The sequence below is a fragment of the Heterodontus francisci genome, unplaced genomic scaffold, assembly GCF_036365525.1.
Source record: "Heterodontus francisci isolate sHetFra1 unplaced genomic scaffold, sHetFra1.hap1 HAP1_SCAFFOLD_1098, whole genome shotgun sequence".
In the NCBI taxonomy this organism is placed as follows: Eukaryota; Metazoa; Chordata; class Chondrichthyes; order Heterodontiformes; family Heterodontidae; genus Heterodontus; species Heterodontus francisci.
Window position 1 is genome coordinate 1 of NW_027140627.1, and position 19,352 is coordinate 19,352.

A 19,352-nucleotide genomic window follows, 5' to 3' on the forward strand; every position below is an offset into this window, starting at 1 on the left:
TTCTGCTCCTGATCAATGTCCAGTGACCCCTGGGTTAGAGAGAGAGAGAGGGGAAATCAGCCAGGGTTCCTGCTCCTGATCACTGTCCAGTGACCCCTGGGTTAGAGAGAGAGAGAGGGGAAATCAGCCAGGGTTCCTGCTCCTGATCACTGTCCAGTGACCCCTGGGTTAGAGAGAGAGAGTGAGGGAAATCAGCCAGGGTTCCTGCTCCTGATCACTGTCCAGTGACCCCTGGGTTAGAGAGAGAGAGAGAGGGAAATCATCCAGGGTTCCTGCTCCTGATCACTGTCCAGTGACTCCTGGGTTAGAGAGAGAGAGAGGGGGGAAATCAGCCAGGGTTCCTGCTCCTGATCACTGTCCAGTGACCCCTGGGTTAGAGAGAGAGAGAGGGAAATCAGTCAGGGTTCCTGCTCTTGATCACTGTCCAGTGACTCCTGGGTTAGAGAGAGAGAGAGAGGGGGGAAATCAGCCAGGGTTCCTGTTCCTGATCACTGTCCAGTGACCCCTGGGTTAAAGAGAGAGAGGGGGAAATCAGCCAGGGTTCCTGCTCCTGATCACTGTCCAGTGACCCCTGGGTTAGAGAGAGAGAGGGAAATCAGTCAGGGTTCCTGCTCCTGATCACTGTCCAGTGACCCCTGGGTTAGAGAGAGAGAGAGAGAGGGGGAAATCAGCGAGGGTTCCTGCTCCTGATCACTGTCCAGTGACCCCTGGGTTAGAGAGAGAGAGAGAGGGAAATCAGCCAGGGTTCCTGCTCCTGATTACATTCCAGTGACCCCTGGGTTAGAGAGAGAGAGGAGGAAATCAGTCAGGGTTCCTGCTCCTGATTACTGTCCAGTGACCCCTGGGTTAAAGAGAGAGAGGGGGAAATCAGCCAGGGTTCCTGCTCCTGATCACTGTCCAGTGACCCCTGGGTTCGAGAGAGAGAGAGGGGAAATCAGCCAGGGTTCCTGCTCCTGATCACTGTCCAGTGACCCCTGGGTTAGAGAGAGAGAGAGGGAAATCAGTCAGGGTTCCTGATCACTGTCCAGTGACCCCTGGATTAGAGAGAGAGAGAGGGGAAATCAGCCAGGGTTCCTGCTCCTGATCACTGTCCAGTGACCCCTGGGTTAGAGAGAGAGAGAGAGGGAAAGCAGTCAGGGTTCCTGCTCCTGATCACTGTCCAGTGACCCTGGGTTAGAGAGAGAGAGAGGGGAAATCAGCCAGGGTTCCTGCTCCTGATCACTGTCCAGTGACCTCTGGGTTAGAGAGAGGGGAAATCAGCCAGGGTTCCTGCTCCTGATCACTGTCCAGTGACCCCTGGGTTAGAGAGAGAGAGAGAGGGAAATCAGCCAGGGTTCCTGCTCCTGATCACTGTCCAGTGACTCCTGGGTTAGAGAGAGAGAGGAAATCAGCCAGGGTTTCTGCTCCTGATCACTGTCCAGTGACCCCTGGGTTAGAGAGAGAGTGAGGGAAATCAGTCAGGGTTCCTGCTCCTGATCACTGTCCAGTGACCCCTGGGTTAAAGAGAGAGAGGGGGAAGTCAGCCAGGGTTCCTGCTCCTGATCACTGTCCAGTGACCCCTGGGTTAGAGAGAGAGAGAGGGAAATCAGTCAGGGTTCCTGCTCTTGATCACTGTCCAGTGACTCCTGGGTTAGAGAGAGAGAGAGGGGGGAAATCAGCCAGGGTTCCTGCTCCTGATCACTGTCCAGTGACCCTGGGTTAGAGAGAGAGAGAGGGAAATCAGTCAGGGTTCCTGCTCTTGATCACTGTCCAGTGACTCCTGGGTTAGAGAGAGAGAGAGAGAGGGGGAAATCAGCGAGGGTTCCTGTTCCTGATCACTGTCCAGTGACACCTGGGTTAGAGAGAGAGAGAGAGGGAAATCAGCCAGGGTTCCTGCTCCTGATTACTGTCCAGTGACCCCTGGGTTAAAGAGAGAGAGGGGGAAATCAGCCAGGGTTCCTGCTCCTGATCACTGTCCAGTGACCCCTGGGTTAAAGAGAGAGAGGGGGAAGTCAGCCAGGGTTCCTGCTCCTGATCACTGTCCAGTGACCCCTGGGTTAGAGAGAGAGAGGGGGAAATCAGTCAGGGTTCCTGCTCTTGATCACTGTCCAGTGACTCCTGGGTTAGAGAGAGAGAGAGGGGGGAAATCAGCCAGGGTTCCTGCTCCTGATCACTGTCCAGTGACTCCTGGGTTAGAGAGAGAGAGGAAATCAGCCAGGGTTTCTGCTCCTGATCAATGTCCAGTGACCCCTGGGTTAGAGAGAGAGAGAGGGGAAATCAGCCAGGGTTCCTGCTCCTGATCACTGTCCAGTGACCCCTGGGTTAGAGAGAGAGAGAGGGGAAATCAGCCAGGGTTCCTGCTCCTGATCACTGTCCAGTGACCCCTGGGTTAGAGAGAGAGAGTGAGGGAAATCAGCCAGGGTTCCTGCTCCTGATCACTGTCCAGTGACCCCTGGGTTAGAGAGAGAGAGAGAGGGAAATCAGCCAGGGTTCCTGCTCCTGATCACTGTCCAGTGACTCCTGGGTTAGAGAGAGAGAGAGGGGGGAAATCAGCCAGGGTTCCTGCTCCTGATCACTGTCCAGTGACCCCTGGGTTAGAGAGAGAGAGAGGGAAATCAGTCAGGGTTCCTGCTCTTGATCACTGTCCAGTGACTCCTGGGTTAGAGAGAGAGAGAGAGGGGGGAAATCAGCCAGGGTTCCTGTTCCTGATCACTGTCCAGTGACCCCTGGGTTAAAGAGAGGGGGAAATCAGCCAGGGTTCCTGCTCCTGATCACTGTCCAGTGACCCCTGGGTTAGAGAGAGAGAGGGGAAATCAGCCAGGGTTCCTGCTCCTGATCATTGTCCAGTGACCCCTGGGTTAGAGAGAGAGAGAGGGAAATCAGTCAGGGTTCCTGCTCTTGATCACTGTCCAGTGACTCCTGGGTTAGAGAGAGAGAGAGAGGGGGGAAATCAGCCAGGGTTCCTGTTCCTGATCACTGTCCAGTGACCCCTGGGTTAGAGAGAGAGAGAGGGAAATCAGCCAGGGTTCCTGCTCCTGATCACTGTCCAGTGAACCCTGGGTTAGAGAGAGAGAGAGGGGAAATCAGTCAGGGTTCCTGCTCCTGATCACTGTCCAGTGACCCCTGGGTTAGAGAGAGAGAGAGAGAGAGGGGAAATCAGCCAGGGTTCCTGCTCCTGATCACTGTCCAGTGACCCCTGGGTTAGAGAGAGAGAGAGGGAAATCAGCCAGGGTTCCTGCTCCTGATCACTGTCCAGTGACCCCTGGGTTAGAGAGAGAGAGGGGAAATCAGCCAGGGTTCCTGCTCCTGATCATTGTCCAGTGACCCCTGGGTTAGAGAGAGAGAGAGGGAAATCAGTCAGGGTTTCTGCTCCTGATCAATGTCCAGTGACCCCTGGGTTAGAGAGAGAGAGGGGGGAAATCAGCCAGGGTTCCTGCTCCTGATCACTGTCCAGTGACCCCTGGGTTAGAGAGAGAGAGAGAGGGGAAATCAGCCAGGGTTCCTGCTCCTGATCACTGTCCAGTGACCCCTGGGTTAGAGAGAGAGAGTGAGGGAAATCAGCCAGGGTTCCTGCTCCTGATCACTGTCCAGTGACTCCTGGGTTAGAGAGAGAGAGAGGGAAATCAGCCAGGGTTCCTGCTCCTGATCACTGTCCAGTGAACCCTGGGTTAGAGAGAGAGAGAGGGGAAATCAGTCAGGGTTCCTGCTCCTGATCACTGTCCAGTGACCCCTGGGTTAGAGAGAGAGAGAGAGAGAGGGGAAATCAGCCAGGGTTCCTGCTCCTGATCACTGTCCAGTGACCCCTGGGTTAGAGAGAGAGAGAGGGAAATCAGCCAGGGTTCCTGCTCCTGATCACTGTCCAGTGACTCCTGGGTTAGAGAGAGAGAGAGGGAAATCAGCCAGGGTTCCTGCTCCTGATCACTGTCCAGTGACCCCTGGGTTAGAGAGAGAGAGGGAAATCAGTCAGGGTTCCTGCTCCTGATCACTGTCCAGTGACCCCTGGGTTAGCGAGAGAGAGAGAGAGGGGGAAATCAGCGAGGGTTCCTGCTCCTGATCACTGTCCAGTGACCCCTGGGTTAGAGAGAGAGAGAGAGGGAAATCAGCCAGGGTTCCTGCTCCTGATTACATTCCAGTGACCCCTGGGTTAGAGAGAGAGAGGAGGAAATCAGTCAGGGTTCCTGCTCCTGATTACTGTCCAGTGACCCCTGGGTTAAAGAGAGAGAGGGGGAAATCAGCCAGGGTTCCTGCTCCTGATCACTGTCCAGTGACCCCTGGGTTCGAGAGAGAGAGAGGGGAAATCAGCCAGGGTTCCTGCTCCTGATCACTGTCCAGTGACCCCTGGGTTCGAGAGAGAGAGAGGGAAATCAGTCAGGGTTCCTGATCACTGTCCAGTGACCCCTGGATTAGAGAGAGAGAGAGGGGAAATCAGCCAGGGTTCCTGCTCCTGATCACTGTCCAGTGACCCCTGGGTTAGAGAGAGAGAGAGAGGGAAAGCAGTCAGGGTTCCTGCTCCTGATCACTGTCCAGTGACCCCTGGGTTAGAGAGAGAGAGAGGGGAAATCAGCCAGGGTTCCTGCTCCTGATCACTGTCCAGTGACCTCTGGGTTAGAGAGAGGGGAAATCAGCCAGGGTTCCTGCTCCTGATCACTGTCCAGTGACCCCTGGGTTAGAGAGAGAGAGAGAGGGAAATCAGCCAGGGTTCCTGCTCCTGATCACTGTCCAGTGACTCCTGGGTTAGAGAGAGAGAGGAAATCAGCCAGGGTTTCTGCTCCTGATCACTGTCCAGTGACCCCTGGGTTAGAGAGAGAGAGGGGGGAAATCAGCCAGGGTTTCTGCTCCTGATCAATGTCCAGTGACCCCTGGGTTAGAGAGAGAGAGGGGGGAAATCAGCCAGGGTTCCTGCTCCTGATCACTGTCCAGTGACCCCTGGGTTAGAGAGAGAGAGAGAGGGGAAATCAGCCAGGGTTCCTGCTCCTGATCACTGTCCAGTGACCCCTGGGTTAGAGAGAGAGAGTGAGGGAAATCAGCCAGGGTTCCTGCTCCTGTTCACTGTCCAGTGACTCCTGGGTTAGAGAGAGAGAGAGGGAAATCAGCCAGGGTTCCTGCTCCTGATCACTGTCCAGTGAACCCTGGGTTAGAGAGAGAGAGAGGGGAAATCAGTCAGGGTTCCTGCTCCTGATCACTGTCCAGTGACCCCTGGGTTAGAGAGAGAGAGAGAGAGAGGGGAAATCAGCCAGGGTTCCTGCTCCTGATCACTGTCCAGTGACCCCTGGGTTAGAGAGAGAGAGAGGGAAATCAGCCAGGGTTCCTGCTCCTGATCACTGTCCAGTGACCCCTGGGTTAGAGAGAGAGAGGGGAAATCAGCCAGGGTTCCTGCTCCTGATCATTGTCCAGTGACCCCTGGGTTAGAGAGAGAGGGAAATCAGCCTGGGTTCCTGCTCCTGATCACTGTCCAGTGACCCCTGGGTTAGAGAGAGAGAGAGGGGAAATCAGCCAGGGTTCCTGCTCCTGATCACTGTCCAGTGACCCCTGGGTTAGAGAGGGAGAGAGAGGGGAAATCAGCCAGGGTTCCTGCTCCTGATCACTGTCCAGTGAACCCTGGGTTAGAGAGAGAGAGAGGGGAAATCAGCCAGGGTTCCTGCTCCTGATCACTGTCCAGTGACCCCTGGGTTAGAGAGAGAGGGAAATCAGCCTGGGTTCCTGCTCCTGATCACTGTCCAGTGACCCCTGGGTTAGAGAGAGAGAGAGGGGAAATCAGCCAGGGTTCCTGCTCCTGATCACTGTCCAGTGACCCCTGGGTTAGAGAGAGAGAGAGGGGAAATCAGCCAGGGTTCCTGCTCCTGATCACTGTCCAGTGACCCCTGGGTTAGAGAGAGAGAGAGGGGAAATCAGCCAGGGTTCCTGCTCCTGATCACTGTCCAGTGACTCCTGGGTTAGAGAGAGAGAGAGGGGAAATCAGCCAGGGTTCCTGCTCCTGATCACTGTCCAGTGACCCCTGGGTTAGAGAGAGAGAGAGGGGAAATCAGCCAGGGTTCCTGCTCCTGATCACTGTCCAGTGACCCCTGGGTTAGAGAGAGAGAGAGGGAAATCAGTCAGGGTTCCTGTTCCTGATCACTGTCCAGTGACCCCTGGGTTAGAGAGAGAGAGAGGGGAAATCAGCCAGGGTTCCTGCTCCTGATCACTGTCCAGTGAACCCTGGGTTAGAGAGAGAGAGAGGGGAAATCAGCCAGGGTTCCTGCTCCTGATCACTGTCCAGTGACCCCTGGGTTAGAGAGAGAGGGAAATCAGTCAGGGTTCCTGCTCTTGATCACTGTCCAGTGACTCCTGGGTTCGAGAGAGAGAGAGGGGGGAAATCAGCCAGGGTTCCTGCTCCTGATCACTGTCCAGTGACCCCTGGGTTAGAGAGAGAGAGGGAAATCAGCCAGGGTTCCTGCTCCTGATCACTGTCCAGTGACCCCTGGGTTAGAGAGAGAGAGAGGGAAATCAGTCAGGGTTCCTGCTCTTGATCACTGTCCAGTGACTCCTGGGTTGGAGAGAGAGAGAGAGGGGAGAAATCAGCCAGGGTTCCTGTTCCTGATCACTGTCCAGTGACCCCTGGGTTAAAGAGAGAGAGGGGGGAAATCAGCCAGGGTTCCTGCTCCTGATCACTGTCCAGTGACCCCTGGGTTAGAGAGAGAGAGAGAGGGGAAATCAGCCAGGGTTCCTGCTCCTGATCACTGTCCAGTGACCCCTGGGTTAGAGAGAGGCAGTGAGGGAAATCAGCCAGGGTTCCTGCTCCTGATCACTGTCCAGTGACTCCTGGGTTAGAGAGAGAGAGAGGGAAATCAGCCAGGGTTCCTGCTCCTGATCACTGTCCAGTGAACCCTGGGTTAGAGAGAGAGAGAGGGGAAATCAGTCAGGGTTCCTGCTCCTGATCACTGTCCAGTGACCCCTGGGTTAGAGAGAGAGAGAGAGAGAGGGGAAATCAGCCAGGGTTCCTGCTCCTGATCACTGTCCAGTGACCCCTGGGTTAGAGAGAGAGAGAGGGAAATCAGCCAGGGTTCCTGCTCCTGATCACTGTCCAGTGACCCCTGGGTTAGAGAGAGAGAGGGGAAATCAGCCAGGGTTCCTGCTCCTGATCATTGTCCAGTGACCCCTGGGTTAGAGAGAGAGGGAAATCAGCCTGGGTTCCTGCTCCTGATCACTGTCCAGTGACCCCTGGGTTAGAGAGAGAGAGAGGGGAAATCAGCCAGGGTTCCTGCTCCTGATCACTGTCCAGTGACCCCTGGGTTAGAGAGAGGGAGAGAGGGGAAATCAGCCAGGGTTCCTGCTCCTGATCACTGTCCAGTGAACCCTGGGTTAGAGAGAGAGAGAGGGGAAATCAGCCAGGGTTCCTGCTCCTGATCACTGTCCAGTGACCCCTGGGTTAGAGAGAGAGGGAAATCAGCCTGGGTTCCTGCTCCTGATCACTGTCCAGTGACCCCTGGGTTAGAGAGAGAGAGAGGGGAAATCAGCCAGGGTTCCTGCTCCTGATCACTGTCCAGTGACCCCTGGGTTAGAGAGAGAGAGAGGGGAAATCAGCCAGGGTTCCTGCTCCTGATCACTGTCCAGTGACCCCTGGGTTAGAGAGAGAGAGAGGGGGAAATCAGCCAGGGTTCCTGCTCCTGATTACTGACCAGTGACACCTGGGTTAGAGAGAGAGAGGAGGAAATCAGTCAGGGTTCCTGCTCCTGATCACTGTCCAGTGAACCCTGGGTTAGAGAGAGAGAGAGGGGAAATCAGTCAGGGTTCCTGCTCCTGATCACTGTCCAGTAACCCCTGGATTAGAGAGAGAGAGAGAGGGGAAATCAGCCAGGGTTCCTGCTCCTGATCACTGTCCAGTGACCCCTGGGTTAGAGAGAGAGAGAGGGAAATCAGTCAGGGTTCCTGATCACTGTCCAGTGACCCCTGGATTAGAGAGAGAGAGAGGGGAAATCAGCCAGGGCTCCTGCTCCTGATCACTGTCCAGTGACCCCTGGGTTAGAGAGAGAGAGAGGGAAATCAGTCAGGGTTCCTGCTCTTGATCACTGTCCAGTGACTCCTGGGTTAGAGAGAGAGAGAGAGGGGAGAAATCAGCCAGGGTTCCTGTTCCTGATCACTGTCCAGTGACCCCTGGGTTAGAGAGAGAGGGGGGAAATCAGCCAGGGTTCCTGCTCCTGATCACTGTCCAGTGACCCCTGGGTTAGAGAGAGAGAGAGAGAGGGAAATCAGTCAGGGTTCCTGCTCCTGATCACTGTCCAGTGACCCCTGGGTTAGAGAGAGAGAGAGAGAGGGGGAAATCAGCGAGGGTTCCTGCTCCTGATCACTGTCCAGTGACCCCTGGGTTAGAGAGAGAGAGAGGGGGAAATCAGCCAGGGTTCCTGCTCCTGATCACTGTCCAGTGACACCTGGGTTAGAGAGAGAGAGGAGGAAATCAGTCAGGGTTCCTGCTCCTGATCACTGTCCAGTGACTCCTGGGTTAGAGAGAGAGAGAGAGGGAAATCAGCCAGGGTTCCTGCTCCTGATTACTGTCCAGTGACCCCTGGGTTAAAGAGAGAGAGGGGGAAATCAGCCAGGGTTCCTGCTCCTGATCACTGTCCAGTGACCCCTGGGTTAAAGAGAGAGAGGGGGAAGTCAGCCAGGGTTCCTGCTCCTGATCACTGTCCAGTGACCCCTGGGTTAGAGAGAGAGAGGGGGAAATCAGTCAGGGTTCCTGCTCTTGATCACTGTCCAGTGACTCCTGGGTTAGAGAGAGAGAGAGGGGGGAAATCAGCCAGGGTTCCTGCTCCTGATCACTGTCCAGTGACCCCTGGGTTAGAGAGAGAGAGAGGGAAATCAGTCAGGGTTCCTGCTCTTGATCACTGTCCAGTGACTCCTGGGTTAGAGAGAGAGAGAGAGAGGGGGGAAATCAGCCAGGGTTCCTGTTCCTGATCACTGTCCAGTGACCCCTGGGTTAAAGAGAGAGAGGGGGAAATCAGCCAGGGTTCCTGCTCCTGATCACTGTCCAGTGACCCCTGGGTTAGAGAGAGAGGGAAATCAGTCAGGGTTCCTGCTCCTGATCACTGTCCAGTGACCCCTGGGTTAGAGAGAGAGAGAGAGAGGGGGAAATCAGCGAGGGTTCCTGCTCCTGATCACTGTCCAGTGACCCCTGGGTTAGAGAGAGAGAGAGGGGAAATCAGCCAGGGTTCCTGCTCCTGATTACTGTCCAGTGACCCCTGGGTTAGAGAGAGAGAGGAGGAATTCAGTCAGGGTTCCTGCTCCTGATCACTGTCCAGTGACTCCTGGGTTAGAGAGAGAGAGAGGGAAATCAGCCAGGGTTCCTGCTCCTGATCACTGTCCAGTGAACCCTGGGTTAGAGAGAGAGAGAGGGGAAATCAGTCAGGGTTCCTGCTCCTGATCACTGTCCAGTAACCCCTGGATTAGAGAGAGAGAGAGAGGGGAAATCAGCCAGGGTTCCTGCTCCTGATCACTGTCCAGTGACCCCTGGGTTAGAGAGAGAGAGAGGGAAATCAGTCAGGGTTCCTGATCACTGTCCAGTGACCCCTGGATTAGAGAGAGAGAGAGGGGAAATCAGCCAGGGTTCCTGCTCCTGATCACTGTCCAGTGACCCCTGGGTTAGAGAGAGAGAGAGGGAAATCAGCCAGGATTCCTGCTCCTGGTCACTGTCCAGTGACCCCTGGGTTAGAGAGAGAGAGAGGGAAATCAGCCAGGATTCCTGCTCCTGGTCACTGTCCAGTGACCCCTGGGTTAGAGAGAGAGAGAGAGGGAAATCAGCCAGGGTTCCTGCTCCTGATCACTGTCCAGTGACTCCTGGGTTAGAGAGAGAGAGGAAATCAGCCAGGGTTTCTGCTCCTGATCAATGTCCAGTGACCCCTGGGTTAGAGAGAGAGAGGGGGGAAATCAGCCAGGGTTCCTGCTCCTGATCACTGTCCAGTGAACCCTGGGTTAGAGAGAGAGAGGGGGGAAATCAGCCAGGGTTCCTGCTCCTGATCACTGTCCAGTGACCCCTGGGTTAGAGAGAGAGAGAGGGGAAATCAGCCAGGGTTCCTGCTCCTGATCACTGTCCAGTGAACCCTGGGTTAGAGAGAGAGAGGGGAAATCAGTCAGGGTTCCTGCTCCTGATCACTGTCCAGTGACCCCTGGGTTAGAGAGAGAGAGGGGAAATCAGCCAGGGTTCCAGCTCTTGATCACTGTCCAGTGACCCCTGGGTTAGAGAGAGAGGGAAATCAGCCTGTGTTCCTGCTCCTGATCACTGTCCAGTGACCCCTGGGTTAGAGAGAGAGAGAGGGGAAATCAGCCAGGGTTCCTGCTCCTGATCACTGTCCAGTGACCCCTGGGTTCGAGAGAGAGAGAGGGGAAATCAGCCAGGGTTCCTGCTCCTGATCACTGTCCAGTGACCCCTGGGTTAGAGAGAGAGAGAGAGGGAAATCAGCCAGGGTTCCTGCTCCTGATCACTGTCCAGTGACCCCTGGGTTAGAGAGAGAGAGAGAGAGGGGAAATCAGCCAGGGTTCCTGCTCCTGATCACTGTCCAGTGACCCCTGGGTTAGAGAGAGAGAGAGGGGGGAAATCAGTCAGGGTTCCTGCTCCTGATCACTGTCCAGTGACCCCTGGGTTAGAGAGAGAGAGAGGGGGAAATCAGCCAGGGTTCCTGCTCCTGATCACTGTCCAGTGACCCCTGGGTTAGAGAGAGGGGAAATCAGCCAGGGTTCCTGCTCCTGATCACTGTCCAGTGACCCCTGGGTTAGAGAGAGAGAGAGGGGGGGAAATCAGCCAGGGTTCCTGCTCCTGATCACTGTCCAGTGACCCCTGGGTTAGAGAGAGAGAGAGGGGGGGAAATCAGCCAGGGTTCCTGCTCCTGATCACTGTCCAGTGACCCCTGGGTTCGAGAGAGAGAGAGGGGGAAATCAGCCAGGGTTCCTGCTCCTGATCATTGTCCAGTGACCCCTGGGTTAGAGAGAGGGGAAATCAGCCAGGGTTCCTGCTCCTGATCACTGTCCAGTGACCCCTGGGTTAGAGAGAGAGAGAGGGGGGGAAATCAGCCAGGGTTCCTGCTCCTGATCACTGTCCAGTGACCCCTGGGTTAGAGAGAGAGAGGGGGGGAAATCAGCCAGGGTTCCTGCTCCTGATCACTGTCCAGTGACCCCTGGGTTAGAGAGAGAGAGAGAGGGAAATCAGTCAGGGTTCCTGCTCCTGATCACTGTCCAGTGACTCCTGGGTTAGAGAGAGAGAGAGAGGGAAATCAGTCAGGGTTCCTGCTCCTGATCACTGTCCAGTGACCCCTGGGTTAGAGAGAGAGAGAGAGGGAAATCAGTCAGGGTTCCTGCTCCTGATCACTGTCCAGTGACCCCTGGGTTAGAGAGAGAGAGGGAAATCAGTCAGGGTTCCTGCTCCTGATCACTGTCCAGTGACCCCTGGGTTAGAGAGAGAGAGGGAAATCAGTCAGGGTTCCTGCTCCTGATCACTGTCCAGTGACCCCTGGGTTAGAGAGAGAGAGAGAGGGGAAATCAGCCAGGGTTCCTGCTCCTGATCACTGTCCAGTGACCCCTGGGTTAGAGAGAGAGAGAGGGGAAATCAGTCAGGGTTCCTGCTCCTGATCACTGTCCAGTGACTCCTGGGTTAGAGAGAGAGAGAGAGGGGGAAATCAGCCAGGGTTCCTGCTCCTGATCACTGTCCAGTGACCCCTGGGTTAGAGAGAGAGAGAGGGGAAATCAGTCAGGGTTCCTGCTCCTGATCACTGTCCAGTGACCCCTGGGTTAGAGAGAGGGAGAGGGGGGAAATCAGCCAGGGTTCCTGCTGTAAAATCTGAACTCTATAATGTAGCCCCCACCTGCCCCAGTGTCGATGCCTGTACTTAGGAGTGCTGTATGCATTGTTGAAGGCCGGTGCAGCCGATTGCTAACATTTTCGTTTCTGCTTTGTTGTTAGATTCCTGATGAAGTGTTTGGACTCTCATGGTGATGACTACCGATCGGCCCAGCTCACGATCCTGCTCGAGGTAACTCGCTGTCCTTCATCATTCTGTCCAGCCATTACAAACCAGACGCAGACGTTGTGTCTCCTGATAGCATCTGTCAAACGCCCTCTTGAGGATTTTACGGATTTCAATGAGATCACCTCTCATTCCTCTGAACCCCAGGGAATGTCGGCCCATTCTATCCAACCACTCCTCGAAGGAAGCCCCGACCTAGCCCCCGTCATCCCAGGAATCAGTCCAATGAACCGTCACTGCACCCTCCCAATGTCGTGTGGCAGCCTGATCAGGTACTGACCCCTGACCCCAGAATACTGAGTCCAGTTCCGGTCAGCTCCTGACCTCTTGACCCCCTCCCCCCCTTCACAGTACTCTGTCCAGTTTCGCCCAGATTGCGAGATCCACATTCTCCCCACTCTGGGTAAAGAAGTTTCCCCTGAAATCGCCCCCCCCCCCCCACCCCGTTGGATTTATTCGCGACTGGCTTACATTGATGGCCCCTGGTGACTCTTTAAGGGGGCGCCAGTTAGCTGCGTGAAGGGGATGGGCCGAGTGGCCTGTTTCTGTGCCGTAAATCCCATCTAATTCTATAAATGGCTATTAAAACCTACCTCTTTGACCAGCTTTTCGTCACTTGTAGCTCCTAGCTGCAGATCGTGTACTCCTGCGAAACGTCTTGGCACGTTTTTCTGCATTAAGGGCGCTATGTATTTATAACCGCAACACTTATCAATAACAACTCACCTTTCTATAGCGCCATGACCACTGTAAAACGACCCGAGGTACTTCACAGGAGTGTTAACCGAACAGAATTTAACGCCATGCCAAGTAAGGAGATATTAGAGACAGGTGGGGAAAAGGTCGGTCAAAGAGGGAGGGCTGGAGGATGTTACGGAGATAGGGAGGAGGGGGTGAGGGGCCATGGAGGATGAGAATTGTAGAGGCTGGAGGAGGTTACAGAGATAGGGAGGCGAGGGGCCACGGAGGGATTTGAACAGGAGGATGAGAATTGTAGGGGCAGGAGGAGGTTATAGAGATAGGGAGGGAGGGGGCGAGGGGTCACGGAGGGATTTGAACAGGAGGATGAGAATTGTAGGGGCTGGAGGAGGTTATAGAGATAGGGAGTGAGGGGCCATGGAGGGATTTGAACAGGAGGATGAGAATTGTAGGGGCTGGAGGAGGTTATAGAGATAGGGAGGGAGGGTGGGCAAGGGGCCATGGAGGGATTGAACAGGAGGATGAGAATTGTAGGGACTGGAGGAGGTTACAGAGGTAGAGAGGGGGGTGAGGGGCCATGGAGGGATTTGGACTGGAGGAGGAGAATTGTAAAATTGAGGCTTTGCGGACCGGGAGCCAGTGAGCACAGGGAGGGGTTGAGGGACGAATGGTGCGAGTTAGGACAGGGTACGTGGGTGGGGGGCGGGAGTTGTGCAGCAGGAGTTTCGGATGAGCCAAAGTTTACAGAGGGTGGGAGTTGGGAGGCCAGCAGGACGAGGGTTCCGGCAGCAGATCAGCTGTGACAGACAGCGTTACGGAGGTGGAACTTGGCCGCCTTAGTGATGAGGTGGACATAAGAGTTCATCTTGGGGTCAAATAGGAGGCCGAGATTGTGAACTGTGTGGTTCAGCCTCGGACTGCGGTCAGGGAGAGGGATGGAATCTGTAGCGAGGGAACGGAGTTTGAGGTGGGGAGCGAGGGCAGTGGCTTTTATCTTCCCACTATTCAGTTGGAAAAAGAATCCGCTCATCCAGGACTGGATGTCAGACAGGCGAGGTGACTCTGCTCACTGTTTTAATGAATACTCAGAGCCCATTCACACTCATTTCCACAGATAGCATTTCACTGAGAGGTTATTCTGTCTTGACAGGATGAGGGCATCCATGGGGACGACACCCTGCTGGGTGACAACGCCCAAAGCGCCCTGCTGGAGGGCGAGGACGTCCAGGCCTCCAAGTCTCGGCCGCTGGGTTCGCAGGGGTCACAGGGGTCAGACAGCCCCCTGCCCGGCGAAGGAGGTAGTGCCAAGAGGAAAAGGATCAAGGAAGAGAGGGAGGCTCAGTCCTCCAAGAGGCATTCAAGTCCCTTCTACATTCTCGGACACGACCAGATCAAACAGGTACCACAACACACCCTTGTGCACATATTGAAGGGATGGAGGAGGGAAGGGGGGAAGTGAACAGGAGGAGTGAATAGGAAGGGGTTTTGGGTCCATTGGGATTGTGTACAGTGGGGGTGAACGGGAAGCGATTTGGGTCCATTGGGATTGTGTACAGTGGGAGTGAACGGGAAGGAGTTTGGGTCCATTGGGATTGTGTGCAGTGGGAGTGAACGGGAAGGGGTTTGTGTCCATTGGGATTGTGTACGGTGGGAGTGAATGGGAAGGGGTTTGGGATTGTGTACGGTGGGAGTGAGCGGAAGGAGTTTGGGTCCATTGGGATTGTGTACAGTGGGAGTGAACAGGAAGCGGTTTGGGTCCATTGGGATTGTGTACAGTGGGAGTGAACGGTAAGGGGTTTGTGTCCATTGGGATTGTGTACGGTGGGAGTGAACGGGAAGGGGTTTGGGCCCATTGGGATTATGTACGGTGGGAGTGAGTTTGGGTCCATTGGGATTGTGTACGGTGGGAGTGAGCGGAAGGAGTTTGGGTCCATTGGGATTGTGTACAGTGGGAGTGAGCGGAAGGAGTTTAGGTGCATTGGGATTTTGTACAGTGGGAGTGAGCGGAAGGAGTTTGGGTCCATTGGGATTGTGTGCGATGGGAGTGAACAGGAAGTGGTTTGGGTCCATTGGGATTGTGTACAGTGGGAGTGAACGGGAAGGGGTTTGTGTCCATTGGGATTGTGTACAGTGGGAGTGAACGGGAAGGGGTTTGTGTCCATTGGGATTGTGTACGGTGGGAGTGAACGGGAAGGGGTTTGGGCCCATTGGGATTGTGTACGGTGGGAGTGAGCGGAAGGAGTTTGGGTCCATTGGGATTGTGTACGGTGGGAGTGAGTTTGGGTCCATTGGGATTGTGTACGGTGGGAGTGAGCGGAAGGAGTTTGGGTCCATTGGGATTGTGTACAGTGGGAGTGAGCGGAAGGAGTTTGGGTCCATTGGGATTGTGTGCGATGGGAGTGAACAGGAAGCGGTTTGGGTCCATTGGGATTGTGTACAGTGGGAGTGAACGGGAAGGGGTTTGTGTCCATTGGGATTGTGTACAGTGGGAGTGAGCGGAAGGAGTTTAGGTGCATTGGGATTTTGTACAGTGGGAGTGAGCGGAAGGAGTTTGGGTCCATTGGGATTGTGTGCGATGGGAGTGAACAGGAAGCGGTTTGGGTCCATTGGGATTGTGTACAGTGGGAGTGAACGGGAAGGGGTTTGTGTCCATTGGGATTGTGTACGGTGGGAGTGAACGGGAAGGGGTTTGGGTCCATTGGGATTGTGTACGGTGGGAGTGAATGGGAAGGGGTTTGGGTCCATTGGGATTGTGTACAGTGGGAGTGAACGGGAAGGGGTTTGGGTCCATTGGGATTGTGTACGGTGGGAGTGAATGGGAAGGGGTTTGGGTCCATTGGGATTGTGTACAGTGGGAATGAACGGGAAGGGGTTTGGGTCCATTGGGATTGTGTGCGGTGGGAGTGAGCGGAAGGAGGTTGGGTGCACTGGGATTGTGTACGGTGGGAGTGAACGGGAAGGGGTTTGGGCCCATTGGGATTGTGTACAGTGGGAGTGAGTGGAAGGAATTTGGGTCCATTGGGATTTTGTACAGTGGGAGTGAACAGGAAGCGGTTTGGGTCCATTGGGATTGTGTACAGTGGGAGTGAACGGGAAGGGGTTTGTGTCCATTGGGATTGTGTACGGTGGGAGTGAACGGGAAGGGGTTTGGGCCCATTGGGATTGTGTACAGTGGGAGTGAGCGGAAGGAGTTTAGGTGCATTGGGATTTTGTACAGTGGGAGTGAGCGGAAGGAGTTTGGGTCCATTGGGATTGTGTGCGATGGGAGTGAACAGGAAGCGGTTTGGGTCCATTGGGATTGTGTACAGTGGGAGTGAACGGGAAGGGGTTTGTGTCCATTGGGATTGTGTACAGTGGGAGTGAGCGGAAGGAGTTTAGGTGCATTGGGATTTTGTACAGTGGGAGTGAGCGGAAGGAGTTTGGGTCCATTGGGATTGTGTGCGATGGGAGTGAACAGGAAGCGGTTTGGGTCCATTGGGATTGTGTACAGTGGGAGTGAACGGGAAGGGGTTTGTGTCCATTGGGATTGTGTATGGTGGGAGTGAACGGGAAGGGGTTTGGGTCCATTGGGATTGTGTACGGTGGGAGTGAATGGGAAGGGGTTTGGGTCCATTGGGATTGTGTACAGTGGGAGTGAACGGGAAGCGGTTTGGGTCCATTGGGATTGCGTGTGGTGGGAGTGAACGGGAAGGGGTTTGGGCCCATTGGGATTGTGTAGTGGGAGTGAGCGGAAGGAGTTTGGGTCCATTGGGATTGTGTATGGTGGGAGTGAACGGGAAGGGGTTTGTGTCCATTGGGATTGTGTACAGTGGGAATGAACGGGAAGGGGTTTGGGTCCATTGGGATTGTGTGCGGTGGGAGTGAGCGGAAGGAGGTTGGGTGCACTGGGATTGTGTACGGTGGGAGTGAACGGGAAGGGGTTTGGGCCCATTGGGATTGTGTAGTGGGAGTGAACGGGAAGGGGTATGGGTCCATTGGGATTGTGTACAGTGGGAGTGAGTGGAAGGAATTTGGGTCCATTGGGATTTTGTACAGTGGGAGTGAACAGGAAGCGGTTTGGGTCCATTGGGATTGTGTACGGTGGGAGTGAACGGGAAGGGGGTTGGGTCCATTGGGATTGTGTACAGTGGGAGTGAGCGGAAGGAGTTTGGGTCCATTGGGATTGTGTGTGGTGGGAGTGAACAGGAAGCGGTTTGGGTCCATTGGTATTGTGTCCGGTGGGAGTGAACGGGAAGGGGGTTGGGTCCATTGGGATTTTATACGTTGGGAGCGAACGGGAAGGGGTTTGGGTCCATTGGGATTTTATACGGTGGGAGCGAATGGGAAGGGGTTTGGGTCCATTGGGATTGAGTACAGTGGGAGTGAAAGGGAAGGGGTTTGGGTCCATGGGATCGTGTATGGTGGGAGTGAATGGGAAGGGGTTCGGGTCCATTGGGATTGTGTACGGTGGTAGTGAACGGGAAGGAGTTTGGGTCCATTGGGAATGTGTGCGGTGGGAGTGAACGGGAAGGTGTTCGGGTCCATTGGGATTTTATACGGTGGGAGCGAACGGGAAGGGTTTTGGGTCCATTGGGATTGTGTACAGTAGGAGTGAATGGGAAGGGGTTTGGGTCCATTGGGATTGTGTACGGTGGGAGTGAACGGGAAGGGGTTTGAGTCCATTGGGATTGTGTACAGTGGGAGCGAACGGGAAGGGTTTTGGGTCCATTGGGATTGTGTACAGTAGGAGTGAATGGGAAGGGGTTTAGGTCCATTGGGATTGTGTATTTTGGGAGTGAATGGGTAGGGGTTCGGGTCCATTGGGATTGTGTACGGTGGGAGTGAACGGGAAGGGGTTCGGGTCCATTGGGATTGTGTACAGTGGGAGTGAACAGGAAGGGGTTTGGGTCCATTGGGATTGTGTGCGGTGGGTGTGAACGCGAAGGGGTTTGGGTCCATTGGGATTGTGTACGGTGGGAGTGAACGGGAAGGGGTTTGAGTCCATTGGGATTGTGTACAGTGGGAGCGAACGGGAAGGGGTTTGGGTCCATTGGGATTGTGTGCGGTGGGAGTGAACGGGAAGGGGTTTGGGTCCATTGGGATGGTGTACAGTGGGAGTGAACGGGAAGGTGTTCGGGTCCATGGGGATTTTATACGGTGGGAGCGAACGGGAAGGGTTTTGGGTCCATTGGGATTGTGTACAGTAGGAGTGAATGGGAAGGGGTTTAGGTCCATTGGGATTGTGTATTTTGGGAGTGAATGGGTAGGGGTTCGGGTCCATTGGGATTGTGTACGGTGGGAGTGAACGGGAAGGGGTTTGAGTCCATTGGGATTGTGTACAGTGGGAGCGAACGGGAAGGGTTTTGGGTCCATTGGGATTGTGTACAGTAGGAGTGAATGGGAAGGGGTTTCGGTCCATTGGGATTGTGTATTTTGGGAGTGAACGGGTAGGGGTTCGGGTCCATTGGGATTGTGTACGGTGGGAGTGAATGGGAAGGAGTTCGGGTCCATTGGGAATGTGTGCAGTGGGAGTGAACGGCAACGGGTTTGGGTCCATTGGGATTGTGTACAGTGGGTGTGAACGGGAAGGTGTTCGGGTCCATTGGGATTTTATACGGTGGGAGTGAACGGGAAGGGGTTTGGGTCCTTTGGGATTGTGTACAGTGGGAGCGAATGGGAAGGGGTTCTGGTCCATTGGGATTGTGTAGTGGGAGTGAACGGGAAGGTGTTCGGGTCCATTGGGATTTTATACGGTGGGAGTGAACGGGAAGGGTTTTGGGTCCATTGGGATTGTGTAGTGGGAGTGAACGGGAAGGGGTTTGGGTCCTTTGGGATTGTGTACAGTGGGAGCGAATGGGAAGGGGTTCTGGTCCATTGGGATTGTGTAGTGGGAGTGAACGGGAAGGGGTTTGGGTCCTTTGGGATTGTGTACAGTGGGAGCGAATGGGAAGGGGTTCTGGTCCATTGGGATTGTGTAGTGGGAGTGAATGGGAAGGGGTTTGGGTCCTTTGGGATTGTGTACATTTCTTGTTAAAGGCCCGACGTTGTTCCTTTTCATTCTTCACCCCGCTCCTCACAGGAATGCAGCGATGAGGAGATGTCACCTCCAGATGTGACCGAGCCTCTTGCCCAAGTGTGGAACCCCAGTAGCCCCGAGGAGAAGGCGGGGTACAGCGACTACCCAAGTCCGGCAGTGTACCCAGAGTTTGACTGAGCTCTGTGCGCATCTCAGAGTCCTGGAGGAAGAGGAGGAGGAGGGGAGGAAGAGGGGGAGGAGAGGAGGGCAGTACTGAACATTGGCTTTCAGCCATTCCGTGCCATCCTCTTACTCTGCCTCTGAACTGGGTTGCGGGGCGGCCCAGGGAGGGAGCCTCAGATTGCAACTCGGAAAGCGCCTGTGGAGAATCAACGCTGTGACCGATTCACACCGCACGCACCCCTAAAATAAAAGAGGAATTATTCCAACCCAGCGTGATTCTTCCATCTCTCTTTCAGTTCATACCACTGCCCCTTCCCGATCTCTGTAACCTCCTCCAGCCCCTACAATTCTCATCTTCCTGTTCATGGCCCCCTCGCCCCTCCCTATCTCTGAAACCTCCTCCAGCCCCTAAAACCCGCCGAGATCTCTGCCCTCCTCCAATCCCGGCCTATTGAGCATCCCCCCTCCTCAATGCTCCGCCACTGGTGACCGTGCCTTCAGCAGCCCTA

At 54.9% G+C, this 19,352-nt stretch overlaps 1 protein-coding gene across 1 annotated transcript; it reads left to right on the top strand.

The window, feature by feature from the left end:
* Nucleotides 1–11,902: 11,902 nt before the first annotated feature.
* On the top strand, nt 11,903–19,123 carry LOC137360281 (TCF3 fusion partner-like; the record flags this gene model as incomplete). Its single annotated transcript, XM_068025775.1, has 3 exons — nt 11,903–11,972; nt 13,816–14,064; nt 18,724–19,123. Coding segments are annotated over 3 exons (454 nt in total), but the record flags the coding sequence as incomplete, so codon positions are not given.
* Between the last annotated feature and the right edge of the window lie 229 nt (nt 19,124–19,352).